The sequence below is a fragment of the Trachemys scripta genome, chromosome 9 (genome assembly GCF_013100865.1).
Source record: "Trachemys scripta elegans isolate TJP31775 chromosome 9, CAS_Tse_1.0, whole genome shotgun sequence".
Taxonomy (NCBI): domain Eukaryota; kingdom Metazoa; phylum Chordata; order Testudines; family Emydidae; genus Trachemys; species Trachemys scripta.
The window spans coordinates 70,958,946-70,977,003 of NC_048306.1; the positions used below are offsets into that span (position 1 = coordinate 70,958,946).

At 41.6% G+C, this 18,058-nt stretch overlaps 1 protein-coding gene across 1 annotated transcript in view; it reads right to left on the reverse strand.

Annotated features, from left to right (window-relative positions):
• DNER (delta/notch like EGF repeat containing) overlaps positions 1–18,058 on the reverse strand; it is a 280,060-nt gene that overhangs the window by 43,988 nt on the left and 218,014 nt on the right. The window contains exon 8 of the mRNA XM_034781973.1: positions 13,342–13,566. Within this exon, the coding sequence (XP_034637864.1) occupies positions 13,342–13,566 (225 nt within the window). The remainder of the gene's footprint in view (positions 1–13,341; positions 13,567–18,058) is intronic.

The following is an 18,058-nucleotide window of genomic DNA, read 5'->3' on the forward strand; positions in this document are numbered from 1 at the left end:
GTGTGCATGCAGTAATCTCTCAAGTAAATCATTTAGGCAATCAGACTGTTACCTTACTACGAATTTTTTGAGACTCCTGTTCTCCATACATTTCAGCTCTTTAAGACTGAAGAATTAACTATTTCCACTGTGTATATTATTCTCAACCATGTCAGCTAACTTGTGATACGTTGTATTTTTTATATAGTAACATCTTTAGCCAATACGTATATCACAGAAATGGCGGGTATCTAGCAATTTTAAAAATGGTACACAGGACATAATTATGCTAAACATACACGTACTTAGACATTTTAAGCATAAATATTTGCAAGAGTTTGTAATTACTTTTTTCTTGGAGGAAATATTCTGAATTGCATGATTAAACAATTGACTTCTGAAAATCAGTATTCACCTCCTTTTCATTAAAATATGACAGGTCACTTGCTGGTTTGAACTACAGTAAATGGTGGATTATCTGCAACTTGAAGTACTTAAATCAAGACTTATGTAACTCAGCCAGATGTTATGGGCCTATTACATGACCAGGTGAGTGAGACAAGGTCAGGAGAACGGACAAGTTGATCATGATGGACCTTGTGGCTTTAAAGTCTATGAGTTTATGTTGTCAAATACCACATACAACATAGAAAAGATGCCTTTTTTGCCCACTAGAGGGTGTATTGTGCCTATACACTCTATTTGAATCCTCAAGAGGGAAGGCATATAATGTTTTCATCCTGTTACCAAGAGCCTGATTCTAGTTGCATTGCAGAGAATAGCAAAACTCTACAATGGGATCAGGCCATTGCTACTGCAGGGAAAGGTGATATTTTCATTTTCCTCCCATGAAACTAGGACGCATCATACAATTCTTAGCAAACCATCCTGTTTTGTGTTATTGTTCTTTAATACGCTCTAAATGCATTAAGGATGCTTATACTGTTTATTCATGTATCCTCTGAAATCTATATAAATCATTTTTATCTTTGCAGTCAAAGAGATTAAATGAATACATTGACCCGAGAGGAATCTTTTGTTGATAACTTAATCTGTCTCTGGCCTATTTATTAAAATTCTGCTGATTTTGTGTCAGAATCAATGAAAAAAACTGATTTCATCTTTGCGCTTGTACCGTGCACAGCTTATTCTATGTGTGACCAGACAAAAACAATGAATAATATCTGCATTATCCAGCAACTCCAACTGCTGGGTCATCAGTGCAATGTTCTTCAGTGCTGCCTCAGCTGAAAAACACCTAGAGTATGTTTTACAGGCAAAACGGGCAACTGAACTTATAGCTCTATTTTTCCCAGGTGAAGGCAGAACTTGAACATGCATTCAACAGCCACATCTTCATGTGGGCAGGTAGGGCATAATGATGTGCATGTGCCCCCTACTCCTGGTTAGAGTTGTCCTCTTTTCCATGCTCCTTTCCCCTCACCCATCCAGGAGATGGTTGAAAAATGGGAAACATTTTCTGGAAAAATCTGTCCCTGATTTTCACTTTTAAAAAATTTGAACTTCATTATTTTCTAACCAGCTTTACCCAATCCTTACACCTCCTTTTCCCTATTGGCTGTCCCCCTTCCTCTGCCATCCTCCCTCACAAAGACAGACACCTATCTCTTTCTTTCCCCTGGATGCCCAAATCCTCCTTTCTCCTTCTCAAACACCCTCTTCCTTCCAAGGTCACTCTCAGTCCTTCCCTCACATTTTCATTCGTTGAGTCCCACATGCATATCAAGGTCTCCTCACACATACCATCTCCCCTTCACAAACCTCCTACGCTCTCTCACACAGACTTCCCTGGGGGCTCGGACCCCACCCATCCTAACCTGATCCATAAATGGTGAGGAGTCCAGGCAGAGTGCCTAAAAGAGGCTGGGATCATTGACCCTTACATAATTCATAAACAGAGAGGAGTCCAGTCAGACTGGCTTGCAGCAGCTGGGGCATCTCTGCCCCATGTATTTTCCATTGCCTGCAGGCAGCTCCTTTCCTAGGTGAGCTGCCTCTGTAGATAACCATTCTCAGATGGGCTATGGGAGCCAGACTGGAGAGGGCACACAGAGTTTGGGTCAGGCAGGCTGCTGAGAAGGAGCCATTGGCTGATTCTCAACCTCTCCAGGAGCACTTGGTGGGGCCAAAGACATAGCAGCTCTTACCACCCTCTTCTCAATTTCTGCACTTACTGGCCAATGAAAGGCGGGGGAGAAGTAGCTCTGCCTCCCCCTAAGAGGCTGATGAGGGACAAGGGAAAAAGCTCTTGAAGCTTCTCTTAGACTCCAGTTCCTCAACAACCACCCCCTTCCTAGCCACCTCCCCCGACTTAATGACCCCAAGCACGTCTGTGTGCTGGCCTAATGGGGTACAATACAATAAAACTCTGCTTTGCTTGGCATAGTTCTGTTTCATACAAACTTTATCCTAAAAGACTTCCCAGAATTACATGTACAATAGGAGCTGCAGAGGGAATAAGAGGTATAGCTGAGGAAGACAAGATATGTGGCGTGGTCTGATAAGTTCTGAAATTAAACAGTGATTGAATAAGACAGAGAGATACAGGAAAGCTGCTCCAGATGAGAGAGGCATATTCACAAGCCCTGGCCAGATTGTGCCAAGCAGGCTGCGAAAAGGGCTGTGAGATAGCTGGTAGCTGGAATTAACCTGCAGCCATCACTGCCAAGGTCTTGAGACTGGTCTGCCCCCAGAGAGAGGGGAGAGAGAAGAACTGCTGCAACTACAGGAAATGTTGCAGCTGCCCATACTGAAGCAGTGAGACCAACCTGCCCCCAGCTACAAACCTGCAGGAAGGAAAGGCAAAGAGTAGAAGAGAAACACCCCTAGCTATTACCAATGAAGTTGCTCCCCTGGTTCACTTTTCTCTTACTCTTTTTAAAAAAAATGTTCTAATTATTGTACAATTTCTATATTTTGGAGACTTGGAGATGTATATCTGAATGTGTGTGTGCGTGTCTTATATCCATGTCAGTACATGTGGGATTATAATGTATGTGCTACCTGGGCACATTATTTTTATGTATTATCCAGGGGTGAAATCCTGGCTCTACTAAGCTCAAAACCCAAACACCCATTGACTTTAATAGGGTCAGGATTTCACACTAGCAGTTTGGCAACCCATCTTGGAATTGATACTTAGTTTCCCCTAATATCTATATATATTATTTTCCAACTGGATTTCAAATTCCAAATTCTTATAATTCATATAATGTCTCCAAAGCAGAGACAAGAAGAGGAATGGAGGTTCCTTAAATAAATTATTGGTAGAAACTCCCACTGCATGTAGAAGATTGACAGACTACATAAAGACATCATCCACAGTACTACAACCCTCACTGCAATCCCATCTTGCTGTTACAGCTCTAAAAGCTGTTCAATTAGCAGATAAGATTTCTACAACTATTGAGCCAACTTATGTCAAAGTTTCATTGGAAACGCTACTTTCAGCTATTCATGGTTTATAAATCAAAAAGTTTTAATTCTTTTGCATTCAAAATAGACACTGCTACCCAATAAGATAATTCCGTTTGAAAGTAGGATTTAAAAGATTGGAAAAGGTCATTACAAATTGAAAAAAAAATAGCTTTGAAATGAAGGGTCTAATCCAATGTTCTATGAAGTCAACAGAAAGGCTCCATTTGATTTCAGTAGACTGAATCAGGCCATAGTTGAGCATAGATGAGTACTGTGATTATTGCATTTTCATCCCCTTTTGCTACAGAGCATATAATGCAGGTAGTGTGTGTGTGTATGGTTTTGGGTGGGGATAGAGAAGGAAATATTTCATTTAATAGGAAAATTCTTATATTCACAGGCATTTCAAGGGCTATTCAAGCTGAATGATAAAAATTGTTTTTGGTCAGGGTTGAACTTGCAGCCTTAGTTTTGTCCACTTCAGTTCCTGTTCCCAGCAAAGCTAAGTTCAAAAGACCAAAACAATACATTTTCGTTGTCAATAATGGCAGGAAAGATTGTTGGGCAAAAGTCAACATGGTTTCTGTAAAGGGAAATCACGTCTTACTAATCTATTAGAGTTCTTTGAAGGAGTCAACAAACATGTGGACAAGCGGGATCCAGGGGACATAGTGTACTTAGATTTCCAGAAAGCCTTTGACAAGGTCCCTCACCGAAGACTCTTATGTAAATTAAGTTGTCATGGGATAAGAGGGAAGATCCTTTCATGGATTGAGAACTGGTTAAAAGACAGGGAACAAAGGGTAGGAATAAATGGTAACTTTTCAGAATGGAGAGGGGTAACTAGTGGTGTTCCCAAGGGTCAGTCCTAGGACCAATCCTATTCAACTTATTCATAAATGATCTGGAGAAAAGGGTAAACAGTGAGGTGGCAAAGTTTGCAGATGATACTAAACTGCTCAAGATAGTTAAGACCAAAGCAGACTGTGAAGAACTTCAAAAAGAGCTCACAAAACTAAGTGATTGGACAACAAAATGGCAAATGAAATTTAATGTGGATAAATGTAAAGTAATGCACATTGGAAAAAATAACCCCAACTATACATACAATATGATGGGGGCTAATTTAGCTACAACTAATCAGGAAAGAGATCTTGGAGTCATCATGGATAGTTCTCTGAAGACGTCAGTCAAAAAGCAGTGTGCAGCATTAGTCAAAAAGCAAACAGGATGTTAGGAATCATTCAAAAAGGGATAGAGAATAAGACGGAGAATATCTTATTGCCCTTATATAAATCCATGGTATGCCCACCTCTTGAATACTGCATACAGATGTGGTCTCCTCATTTCAAAAAAGATATACTTGCACTAGAAAAGGTTCAGAGAAGGGCAACTAAAATTATTAGGGGTTTGGAATGGGTCCCATATGATGAGAGATTAAAAAGGCTAGGACTTTTCAGCTTGGAAAAGAGAAGACTAAGGGGGGATATGATAGAGCAGTAGTTCCCAAACTTGTTCCGCTGCTTGTGCAGGGAAAGCCCCTAGCGGGCCGAGCCAGTTTGTTTACCTGCCGCGTCCGCAGGTTTGGCCGATCGTGGCTCCCAGTGGCCGCGGTTCGCTGCTCCAGGCAATGGGAGCTGCTAGAAGCAGCGGCCAGTATGTCCCTCAGCCCGCGCCACTTCCAGCAGCTCCCATTGGGAGCTCCCATGGGAGCCGCGATCGGCCGAACCTGCAGACGAGGCAGGTAAACAAACCGGCCTGGCCTGCCAGGGGCTTTCCCTGCACAAGCGGCGGAACAAGTTTGGGAACCACTGTGAAAGAGGTATATAAAATCATGAGTGGTGTGGAGAAAGTGAATAAGGAAAAGTTTTTACTTGTTCCCATAATATAAAACTAGAGGCCACTAAATAACATTAATGGGTAGCAGGTTTAAAACAAATAAAAGGAAGTTCTTCTTCATACAGTGCAGTCAACCTGTGGAAGTCCTTGCCTGAGGAGGTTGTGAAGGCTAGGACTCGAATAGGGTTTAAAAGAAAACTAGATAAATTCATGGAGGTTAAGTCCATTAATGGCTATTAGCCAGGATGGGTAAGGAATGATGTCCCTAGCCTCTGTTTGTCAGAGGGTGGAGATGGATGGCAGGAGAGAGATCACTTGATCATTACCTGTTAGGTTCACTCCTTCTGGGACATCTGGCATTGGTCACTGTTGGTAGACAGGATACTGGGGTGGATGGACCTTTGGTCTGGCCCAGTATGGCTGTTCTTATGTATGATTTTCTGATAACTCAGATTAGAAAAGCTTTGTGTAAGGCCAGGTCTACACTACCCCCCTAATTCGAACTAAGGTACGCAACTTCAGCTACGTGAATAACGTAGCTGAAGTTCGAAGTACCTTAGTTCGAATTAGTTCGAACTTACCTTGGTCCACACGCGGCAGGCAGGCTCCCCCGTCGACTCCGCGGTACTCCTCTCGGCGAGCTGGAGTACCGCAGTCGACGGCGAGCACTTCCGGGTTCGACTTATCGCGTCCAGACTAGACGCGATAAGTCGAACCCAGAAGTTCGATTTCCAGCTGTCGAACTAGCGGGTAAGTGTAGCCAAGGCCTTAGTCATTTGGACACTGGCTCTGATGCTCAACTTTCTGATTTATCACAGTTTCAATGGGCATGCATGCAGTTTAGTGTTTGTCTGTTAAACCTGATGTAACTAAAAATAACGTAAGTGCTTCCTGAAATATAGTCACCAATCTTGCAATTGGATCCATGCAGGCAAGACCTTGAAGCCATCTGGAGCTCCCATTGGGGACATACGCTGAAGTTCTATATATAACTTGGGGATAAGTATGTATCATTTATTTTACCTCTGAGATGAGAAAAATTTTCTACAAAGCATCGAACTGCTTTTAAAAATTAATTTACAAATTTTAGGTCTTAATCTAATGTATCTTTTTTTAAAAACAGATCCCATCTCTTATAATAAATATTTTACTACAACAAGCCATTAGATCAGTGGTTTTCAAACATTTTGAGCTGAGCCCTCCCTTTGAGTTACAATTATTGGTTGTGCCCCCCCAACCCAAACAAAAAGAGGTGAGTCAGGGTGGAGGTGGTGCTCCCTCCCTGAGCGCCACTGCACTGGGCTGAAGCCTGAGCTGCCTGGCATTGTCGCTCGCTGCCTCCCCCCACCCCTGGACATACCTCCATGCCCTAGGAGGAGCGCCCCATAGTTTGAAAATCTCTGCATTAGATAACGTAAGATATCCCTATGTGTCCCAGTCTTGTGATAATAATGACAGCCAGCATTAAAAACCCCATCAATATTAAATGCTGGTTTGAGAGTGCTCTGCAGATTGTGCAGCTATGCAAGTGTCATAGCTATCATTTGTCACTCTTCCATGCTGCACACTAGCCAGAAAACATGGAAATCAAGCTGCCTACAAGGCAAAAACAAAACATTTCATAGTCCTTAGGCTAAATGAAGCAGTTTAAAATTCCTCTCATGTGTAATTTCTGAGGCAGAAGTAACAGAGATGAAAACCCAGCTGACAGTGTATGCCTGACGGTGAAAAGACAGGGCATAAAGGAAAGAGCACCGAGGTTGCAGATGAGAGCAAAACTTGTGGTTTTTTTGCCTCTGTAATTAAGACGTGATAACCCCTCCTAAGTACTTCAAAACCAGACTTGTTCCTGAGATCAAATGTAAGAAAATGAAGTGGAACTTATGGACTCTGACGTTCTGAAAACAAGATTAAGTTTCTGATAAGCTACATAACATAAGGAAATAGGTATACAGGTTATGGCTAAGAATATATGCATATATGAGTAGAATATTGTAATTGTAACTATGGTGCAACTACAGCATCACCTCATAGTAGGATTGCCAACATTGTATTTTAAAAAAAGGAACTTACACCCCTGCCCCACCCCTCCTACAGATGTCATCATTATTAGTATTAATAATAATAATCAGTACTCACCTACATTCACCAGGGGTATTTCTTGCTGCTTTTTGCAACACTCAGCAACTCCCAATCTTGTTGTACAGAGATGAAAAAATAAGGGACTGTTGACAACCCTACCTCACACCAGTGAGGGGAAGCAATCAAGCAGGGAGAGGTACCTCCCAGGTAAGCTGTTTACAGGAAACCAACTCCAAGCCCCTAACCTTGCACAACCCAGGGAAAGACAATGATGGACCATTCAAGTTAATGAAAAAACACTGAGGTTGAAAAGAAAACCCCAGTCTTGGAAAACCAAAAAAGGAGAGAGTTTGCCCCACTCCGTGTAACCATGAATTATCATCATCAGAGAGAAAGGGGAAAAAATGCAAACCCTGTTAAAAGGGAAGAGGGCTTGAGGGTAAGGATTTCAATAAATTGAGAGCCAGCATCTAAGCGGGGTGCTGTCCATGAAACACTGGATCCCCTCTAGGACAGAGGGCATGCTGGGAAACTGTTCAGAGGCAATAGGTCACTTGTGATGGAAAAGGGAATTTAGCTACCATAGAAGTGCAAAGCCTGAGATGGCATCTTTATGTTTATTTTCTGCGTAACTGGTCTGTGTTTGCCCCCCTTACTATTTCACCTTTGAATATCTGGTTTTTCTATTAAACAATCTTTTTGTTTATTTTTACCCCAAGCAGGTCTCTGCTGTGTAAACTGTGTGGTGTGTGTGCGCCAAAGTGAACTGGAAAAGTCCAAGCGTCTGCTAGTTACGAACTTGGGGAGATAGATATCGGGGAACTCAGGACTGAAAGGGGTTGCTGAGGTTGCTCTGCAAGGGTAACTAGGGTTGTGGATGCCAGAGCTGAGACCTATGCTTGCAGGCTGGCTACAGGTGTCAGAGCTCTGAGCAATGGCAGCATAGCAATAAGGCACACCAAGCTACAAAGCAGGGGTTACAGAACCCTTTACTGGCCTGGGTAATCCCTGAAAAGTCACAGTATCTGAGACACGTTATATGTATCCAAGTGTATCTCTGAGAGGAATATTCCTATACAAAATACCTCTAGCCTAAGGGAAGGCATGCTGTGCTGTAAGCCTGGAGACCATAGGTTTGTTCACATCTCCTTGGCTTAAATACATAGCACTTGACTTGGACAGTGTAAGATATCACTCCTGTTCATTCTACACTAACCACTGCTTACTGGGGGCAGTGTACCTCAGGGCAATGCTAGTGAGCTACTGAGCCTTTCGCCTGTACATCACCGGTCTGCATATAGCCACCTCTGTAGAGATTACCAGGTGTTCCCATCTAATGGCTGTTTGGTGGCCCTTATATGAGAGGAGTTTGGAAAGTCTCAGTTCCAGCTTCCACATCAGACGCTCACTATGATGCTTTGCACAGAATGGCAGACTCAGAGAGGCCAAGGACTGTGGGGGCTTTGAAGGCTGACCTAGCCCTACTACCCCTAGAGTAAGTCTCCTCAGATCAAGACTGAGGCATGCTGGCAAGGCAGGGCCTCTTGGAAGTCTGCCCTGCTGCTGCCCTGTAGATAAGCAGGGGATTAAATTTGCCAGGGCTGTCAATCTTATCCCTTTCATCAACACCAAATCCACTCAAGTTTTTAAACCTGAAGTTGATGGCATATACAAATTGTTTGCAAGTATGCAAACCAGCTCCTTAAACACTTTGCATAAAATGTCACACATGGAGCTACAAAAAACATCTGAGCTACTGACTTCCATCTGAAAGACCTTTACTTAATTTCTGGGCCTGGACTACTACTTCCTTGGGTCCAGTCTGGCAAACCTTTAACCATGTGAGTACTGTTTAAATAAAAATAGGTTCCCACAAGATAAAAGAGCTGTGGAATGAGAAACAAAAAGCCCACACATGGATGTACATAGCTAGTCTCAAAAATAGTGATTTTTTCATTTCTTTTTCCACAGAGCATTCAAGCCCTCCAGGGTGCAGGAGTTTGGGTTGATTTGGCATGTTTGCCCATGGATCATGCAAAGGTAGAACATGGCACTTAGTGTTGCAGTTTGTAACCCTAAAGTATATTGGTTTCCTATCAGTAGTTGAAAGATAACCTTCCAGAGCATACTACTACTGACATTTTAATACCTACATCTTTAGTTCCCACATGCCACTTTAGTGATGCATCAGGAACTACTGGAAGATCAAAAGGTTTATTGAAGCAATGAAACCCTTTGATCACAAAGAACCACACTCTCCTTTTCAGCCAGTTCTGCAGCTCTCCCCTCCCCCACCCCCCTTCCCCTCCAGGAAAGCTTCTTTACCCTGTCCCACCTGTTGGTAGCATGCATTGGCTAGAAAAGCTGCCGTTTTCTGTTAGCTTGCAGAGCACTGGCCAGGCAGTCAATTTATGGGGTGCCACTGCCAACCTGTCCAGTTCCTCCTACTACTCTTGCTCCCTCCCTCACTGGATTTTCTGGTGTCTCCTCCATATCCACACAGTTGATTCCCACTCCCATTCATTCCTGGTGGGGGAAGAAAATCAGGAATGAAGAAGAGGTTAATATTAAAATCTCATCAATTTCCTAGTTCTATTCAATGAAGTTAGAAAAATAACACCTGGCAAGTTCTCCTATCTGCAATCAAAAAAAGATATTTTTGTCAGATGTGGAAATAATTAGTAACCTGATACGAGTTTTAGTTTTCACCTTCTTTATAAAATAGGATACGTTAGCTATATTTAAATATGACTAGGCTTGCTGCTCTTCAGCTACATACCCAATTTAACCTATTCTCATGGGATTCTTCTATTATGCAAACTAACGATAAACTTTGAAGGATGTAATTGCTTTATGACTGGAAAATTGAAATTGAGAGACTTATCTTCACTTCCTGAAATATGAAATTCATACCAGATGCTAGGAAATAGCAAAGCTTTTGTCTCATATAATGCCATTCACCAGTCCAGAAGACAATTGGTGTCCATTGGACATTTAAGTCTACCGGACAGCAAGTGAACCCGGGCATAGCACTAGCGTGGCATAGCCTCGTCTTCCATTTCATATCCCCATTTTCCTTCCTCTAAATGGAATTGTGTAATTTCACTGCCACATTGCAAAATTCCCGGTACAGGATTTAAACTGGCTTCAAATGATTTGTGAACAACTATGTCATCTGTTGTGATATTCAAAGACTTTATGTTATGGTTCAAATCCATATTCTTGCTGCTAATCTGTGAAGATTATTTCAACATATTCTAATTCAGGGGTCGGAAGTGCTGTGCCAAGTCTTCATTTATTCACTCTAATTTAAGCTTTCGTGTGCCAGTAATACATTTTAACATTTTTAGAAGGCCTCTTTCTAGAAGTGTAATATATAACTAAACTATTGTTGTATGTAAAGTAAATACGGTTTTAAAAATGTTTAAGAAGCTTCATTTAAAATTAAATTAAAATGCAGAGCCCCCTGGACCAGTGGCCAGGATCCGGGAAGTGTGAGTGCCACTGAAAATTAGCTTGCGTGCCACCTTTGGCACATGTGCCATAGGTTGCCTACCCCTGTTCTAATTTATATAAAAGTGCTGCAGTACTGTATCTAGAAGCAATTGTTCAGTCACACTATGCACCAGAAACTACTCAAAATTCTTCGTAGTGCCCCAAGAGACTGCCAGTTAATTGTATCGTCCATACAGTGGTGATTGTCCAAAAATAATTCATAAATTGGGAAGTTTCTTGGTTCCTCACTCAACAACTTTACTGGTCTTACAAGATGCTAGTATTGCAGACTGGGGATCTCAGACAACAATTCGCTCTTGTCGGGGAAAATGGCCATTTAGCCAAATTTCACCACACCGTAAAATTATCTGAAACTGGAAGCAGCAAGCAAAGCATGATCTTTCTTCCTTACAACACCAATAATCAGTCAGCCAATTAAACCAAAATATTGCCTTTACCTTTCTTTTGTCCTAAACTGCATCATTCCAACTCTCACCGTTTGTAGAGCAATAAGGTGGGATAACAATAGACTTCAGGATAGAGAAGCTGAAAACTCTTTTCATGATTTATACAGACCAGAGGAAGGGCATGAAAACATCTAAAATGGTACCACTCAAACTGGGGATCAATAGCTGAATGTGGTCTCATGGAATCTATGGATCTGAGCTCACTTTCTTTTGCTTTGCTCCCAGGAGCACTAGCATATTTCAGGCAATATGACAAAGTACCACAAGGAGGGATAAATAGTTGAAGATTTATTGGCAAGTCTCAGTTCCAGCTCCCACATCACAAGCTCATCATCATGCTTTGCACTGACCATTACGGGATCAGCTTATGGGATCCCTCCATATCTGGCCAAGAAACCAGGAAAGGAGAAAAAAAAAGGTGAAAGAGAAAAAACTCCCCGTTTTCCTAGAAGTCAAGAGAGGATGACAAGAGAACAGACATTGTGCTGACTGGAGCTGCAGATATTATAATGTTGCCATTTGTGCATCATAGGATTACATCAATATATAATGATGTTGATATGGTGAGGCGATGTCACAGTGCAAACGTCATACTGCACTACCAAGTTGTCACGCTGGCTCTTTTCAATTACATCACTGATTTCTAGCCCAGCAAGGCTGACTACAGCTTTCTGCCCTGAAATATGTTCATCTTTAGATTAAATAAACCAACAATGAAACAAGTGTATATGTCTGTTAACAAGATTCCTCTGCAAGGAATCAAAAGAAAGTAGCTCTGCACATTTCAACATTATGATCCTAAGTGGTCAACACAACACTAATTTGCCTATTATGAGGTGGATGTTTTTTCTTCTGCAGACGCAGTGGGAGGGATAGCTCAGTGGTTTGAGCATTGGCCTGCTAAACCCAGGGTTGTGAGGTCAATCCTTGAGGGGGCCACTTAGGGATCGGGGGCAAAATCAGTACTTGGTCCTGCTAGTGAAGGCAGAGGGCTGGACTCAATGACCTTTGAAGGTCCCTTCCAGTTCTAGGAGATGGGATATCTCCATTTATTTATTTCAAGTATACAGTTTTGCAAACTGTACTTTCTCAGGGTAGATTCACTTTAAAACACTACAAAAATATTGTCTCTCTTGATATTGCCTTAATTGTTCATTCCCTATGCATTTTCAAACATGAAACCTGGATCGCTGCTTGCTACTCTGCAAGGTTGGTTGCTAGCAATGAGGAAGAGAGGATATTTTTTCCTTTTCTGTATTTTTGTCTGGACGAACCTTCTCTATATTAGCTTGAACAGTTCTGTTTATGTAGTTATCACTGTTGGAATATGGAATTGTCAGCAATTTCTTCTTATGATAAATCTGTGTATACCGAAACTGCAGAGGGGGGCAACAACCCCCACAGGTTGCTGGGGGTAGCTTACCCACAACTTCAAGATTACTGGCTATCATTATGAGGAGAAAAAATTACAGAAAGGGAGGGAAAATCTCATTTCCTATGCAATCCAGAAGCCATTTATTTCTTGCCTATATAATCACATGCAGTTTTACCATCTGATCCAGCTATCTTTGCTCACAGAGCAGTCCCACTGAAATCAATGAGTGTGAATAAAGGCTGTAGGATTGGGCTCTAGGAAATAACTAAACAACTGTGAGTGGTTTACATTTATTTCTTTGTGTTTCCAGCCCTCCCCCAATAGCCAATTTCAAGCCTTCCCATCCCTTTACTTCATCTTTCATTTCATTGACATTTGATGCCTCACCTTAAAAATCCTCACGCTGCAAGCTTCAGTTCTATAATACAGCTGTACATATAAACCAACCCATATGGAACTCAGTGTGTATTTTGAGTGCTTACCCTGCAATTTCTGATTATCCAAATGGAATGTGTAGATTCCTATCATTATTCTAAACAGATAGAACATCTGCTCAATGTGTATTACATACTGAAAAGAAAAAAGGAAGTAATTTTAAACTATGTATCTGAAGCCGTGTAAGAAGTGTTTAAAGATTTATAAAACATGGAACTGGTTGGTACAAACCAGGGATACAGAGGCATTTATAACTGGTTCCAACACTGCGACAAATGCCATGTGCACAAGGATTCAGAGCACAGAAGTCAATCAGCTGAGAACAGGTAGGTCCCGTGAATCCAGGACTACAACTGCAGGAGTAAGCAAGTCTGTCTGCGAAACAGGTCCCATTGTTCTGGCAGGGAGATGAAGCACAGGGGTCTACTTTCTCTTCACAAGAAGATCCTAAAAATCCTAGTTGAAAAGAGATGATTTTCATAAGTAAAACTTCTTTACACATATGCTATTTAAAAAAAAACAACTTCAGTAATTGACAGTTACACATTTTAGTATTTCTAATTGACTTTGTGGAAGAGTTACAGAAACACATATGCATGCACAAAAATGTTAATTCTGGCAGCTGACATGTTTGTGACATTATTGCAACTCAATGCATAAGGAATGTAACTGCTTTGATGTGGCAGGATTTCAAAGATATTTGCAAAATCTTACATCAAGTGTCATTCATCTCAAACAATTATAAAGGTAAACTCGTTGCTTTAATATAGAGAAAGTGAGAAAAATCAGACATTGTGTAAGCAGGTATAATTCACATGAATAACTTTGAGCCAAATTCATTCCCAAAATCAAGAGAGTTGGTAAATGGGGATGGTGGAGCAGTAACAGTAGCAAACACTCTGAGAGGGATACTCCTAGCCAGACCAAAAATACTGAATTCAATACATGTATTGTGGCATCTCTTGCTATTTATTATTGATCTTGGAAGTATTGTTCAAAACAATGTCATTTTACACTTCAGGTGATTGTATTTCATTAGTAATACATTTCCATTAATCCTGACAGGATGTGTTACTTTACAAAGTTTTTCTTTTCTTCCCTCCATAATTAATCATCATTCGGACACACAAGTGAATTAAACAGCCATTTTATTTTACTGTAGTTTTATCACTGCAATAATAGACAGCACCTGACAAAGATTTTTCTACAGATTTTAAAAGCAGAACGACTCTACAAAACAAGGAATAGATGAAATTATATTTTCAAGTGCAACAATAGAGAAACAAGCATACAATGGTACAGTATATTCAAATCATACTATTTGTTCTTTATCGGTGGATTTCTTAATGATAAGAGGCAGTAAGGTCTAGTGGATTGGACTAGAAGTCAGGAATTGCTTAATTGTGGTCCATGCTCTGACATGGATTTGATGTAAGACATTGTGCAAAAGGCCAAATCTGTCAAAAGTAGCTTCTAGTTTTGGAGTATTTGATTTTTGTGCAGCTATATGTGAACACTAAGGACCCAATTCTCAGAGGTTCTGATCACCTACAACTCCTATTTAAGTCAGTGTTGCTGGCACTATTGCTATAATATACTGCATGTGTGTATAAGTATGTGTGCATTTATTAGCTAAATTCTGCTTTCAGCAATTGCAGTGTCAACTGACTTAAGAAGAATTACATGACTTACACCATGGTAACTGAGATCAGAACAAGGTCCATAGATTTAGAGTAAACGTGTAAAAAGTTAATGACTACAGATGTAAGCAAGAGGAGAATCAGACCCACAGTACTGCTACTCAGATACCTTAATTCTACTGCATAAAAAAGGAATCAGAATACAAATAAACTATGTAAAGTAACTGTTCAAACTTCAGTATATTAAATACACTTGGACTACCAGTAAAAAATCTGAGAAGGCAGGTGACAAACTATTTATTTTTTAAATCTCATGGTTTTTAAGCCAGTCTCATGAGTTTTGAATGGTTGGAACTGGCAATACTGCACCTGCTTAAGAATTCTGCTGAACAGGGAATGGATTTACGTATGCTAAGCATGTTAAATCCTTAAGTGCTTTCTGTTTTCCATACTGGCCTGCTTTAGGGACGGTGTGGAGCTACCCAACCCAATGGGAGCTCCAGGAAAAATGCTTTCTGGAGAGCCTGGGTACATGGATGAACTTAGAATGACGAATCATCCCTTTATGCCCAGACAGCTGCTCCCCAAGCACAGGGGTTCTGACTGCTCTGCGAGCTTGTTCTTCCCCACATATTCACATAAGGATCAGAGACAAAATATGTACGCCAAAAGGCTTGGTCTGAGAGACCAGAGGAAGAAATGAATTCCAGAGCTGAGGGCTCTCTGCGGAGAACACCTGACCATCAGCCCGATAACATTTAAAATCTAGGGACAACAAGCTTGAGCCCAGCAGCTGATCTCAAATATCCTGACGAGTCATTGGGAGAGGTAGTTTCTCAAGCAGTAAGCACCTAAAATATAGTACCTGATGTTTTATAGATCGAAGTCAGCTCCTTGAATTGTGCTAAGTGAATGGGAAGCCAGAGCAGTCCCTTACAACCAGATGATATCTGCTCCCTTCAGTGGATACTGCCTACTACCCTCATGCAAAATGCAATGAATGTTAACAAGATACAGATTATTGAAGTGAGGATTAAAAAGGAAATGCCACAAACACCTAGCAAGGCCCAAACAAAAATTCTTGGTCACTGCTGCCATCAGGATTCCAGGAGCATCAAAAAACTACAAATATCTTGGACAAAGGCTGAAGAAACCCATCAACACAGAGGGTGTAAACCATCTCCTCCATAACCTCCCCTACCCTCAGGACAGGACCAAATACTGTCTAGACCATCCCTGATAGACATTTATCTAACCTACTCTTAAAAATCTCCAGAGATGGAGATTCCACAACCTCCCTAGGCAGTTTATTCAAGTGTTTAACCACCCTGACAGTTAGGAACTTTTTCCTAATGTCCAACCTAAACCTCCCTTGCTGAAGTTTAAGCCCATTGCTTCTTGTTCTATCTTTAGAGGCTAAGGTGAACAAGTTTTCTCCCTCCTCCTTATGACACCCTTTTAGATACCTGAAAACTGATATCATGACCCCTCCCAGTCTTCTCTTTTCCAAACTAAACAAACCCAATTCTTTCAGCCTTCCTTCATAGGTCATGTTCTCAAGACCTTTAATCATTCTTGTTGCTCTTCTCTGGACCCTCTCCAATTTCTCCATATCTTTCTTGAAATGCGGTGCCCAGAACTGAACACAATACTCCAGTTGGGGCCTAACCAGCGCAGAGTAGAGCAGAAGAATGACTTCTCGTGTCTTGCTCACAACACACCTGTTAATGCATCCCAGAATCATGTTTGCTTTTTTTGCAACAGCATCACACTGTTGACTCATATTTAGCTTGTGGTCCACTATAACCCCTAGATCCCTTTCTTCCGTACTCCTCCCTAGATAGTCTCTTCTCATTCTGTATGTGTGAAACTGATTGTTCCTTCCTAAGTGGAGCACTTTGCATTTGTCTTTGTTAAACTTCATCCTCTTTACCCCAGACCATTTCTCCAATTTGTCCAGATCATTTTGAATTATGACCCTATCCTCCAAAGTAGTTGCAATCCCTCCCAGTTTGGTATCATCTGCAAACTTAATAAGCGTACTTTCTATACCAATATCTAAGTTGTTGATGAAGATATTGAACAGAGCTGGTCCCAAAACAGACCCCTGTGGAACCCCACCTGTTATACATTTCCAGCAGGATTGGGAACCATTAATAACTACTCTCTGAGTACGGTTATCCAGCCAGTTATGCACCCACCTTATAGTAGCCCCATTTAAGTTGGACGAGGCTTTCTTCTGGCAACTAGCAGAAATTGCTAGATCACAGGCCCTGGTTCTCATGGGAGACTTTAATCACCCTGATATCTGCTGGGAGAGCAATACAGCGGTGCACAGGCAATCCAGGAAATTTTTGGAAAGTGTAGGGGACAATTTCTTGGTGCAAGTGCTGGAGGAACCAACTAGGGGCAAAGCTTTTCTTGACCTGCTGCTCACAAACAGGGAAGAACTAGTAGGGGAAGCAAAAGTGGATGGGAACCTGGGAGGCAGTGACCATGAGATGGTCGAGTTCAGGATCCTGACACAAGGAAGAAAGGAGAGCAGCAGAATACGGACCCTGGACTTCAGAAAAGCAGACTTTGACTCCCTCAGGGAACAGATGGGCAGGATCCCCTGGGAGAATAACATGAAGGGCAAAGGGGTCCAGGAGAGCTGGCTGTATTTTAAAGAATCCTTATTGAGGTTGCAGGAACAAACCATCCCAATGTGTAGAAAGAATAGTAAATATGGCAGGCGACCAGCTTGGCTAAACAGTGAAATCTTTGCTGATCTTAAACGCAAAAAAGAGGCTTATAAGAAGTGGAAGATTGGACAAATGACCAGGGAGGAGTATAAAAATATTGCTCAGGCGTGCAGGAGTGAAATCAGGAAGGCCAAATCATACTTGGAGTTGCAGTTAGCAAGAGATGTTAAGAGTAACAAGAAGGGTTTCTTCAGGTATGTTAGCAACAAGAAGAAAATCAAGGAAAGTGTGGGCCCCTTACTGAATGAGGGAGGCAACCTAGTGACAGAGGATGTGGAAAAAGCTAATGTACTCAATGATTTTTTTGCCTCTGTCTTCACGCACAAGGTCAGCTCCCAGATTGCTGCACTGGGCAGTACAGCATGGGGAGAAGGTGACCAACCCTCTGTGGAGAAAGAAGTGGTTCAGGACTATTTAGAAAAACTGGACGTGCACAAGTCCATGGGGCCGGATGCGCTGCATCCGAGAGTGCTAAAAGAGTTGGCGGGTGAGATTGCAGAGCCATTAGCCATTATTTTTGAAAACTCATGGCGATCGGGGGAGGTCCCGGATGATTGGAAAAAG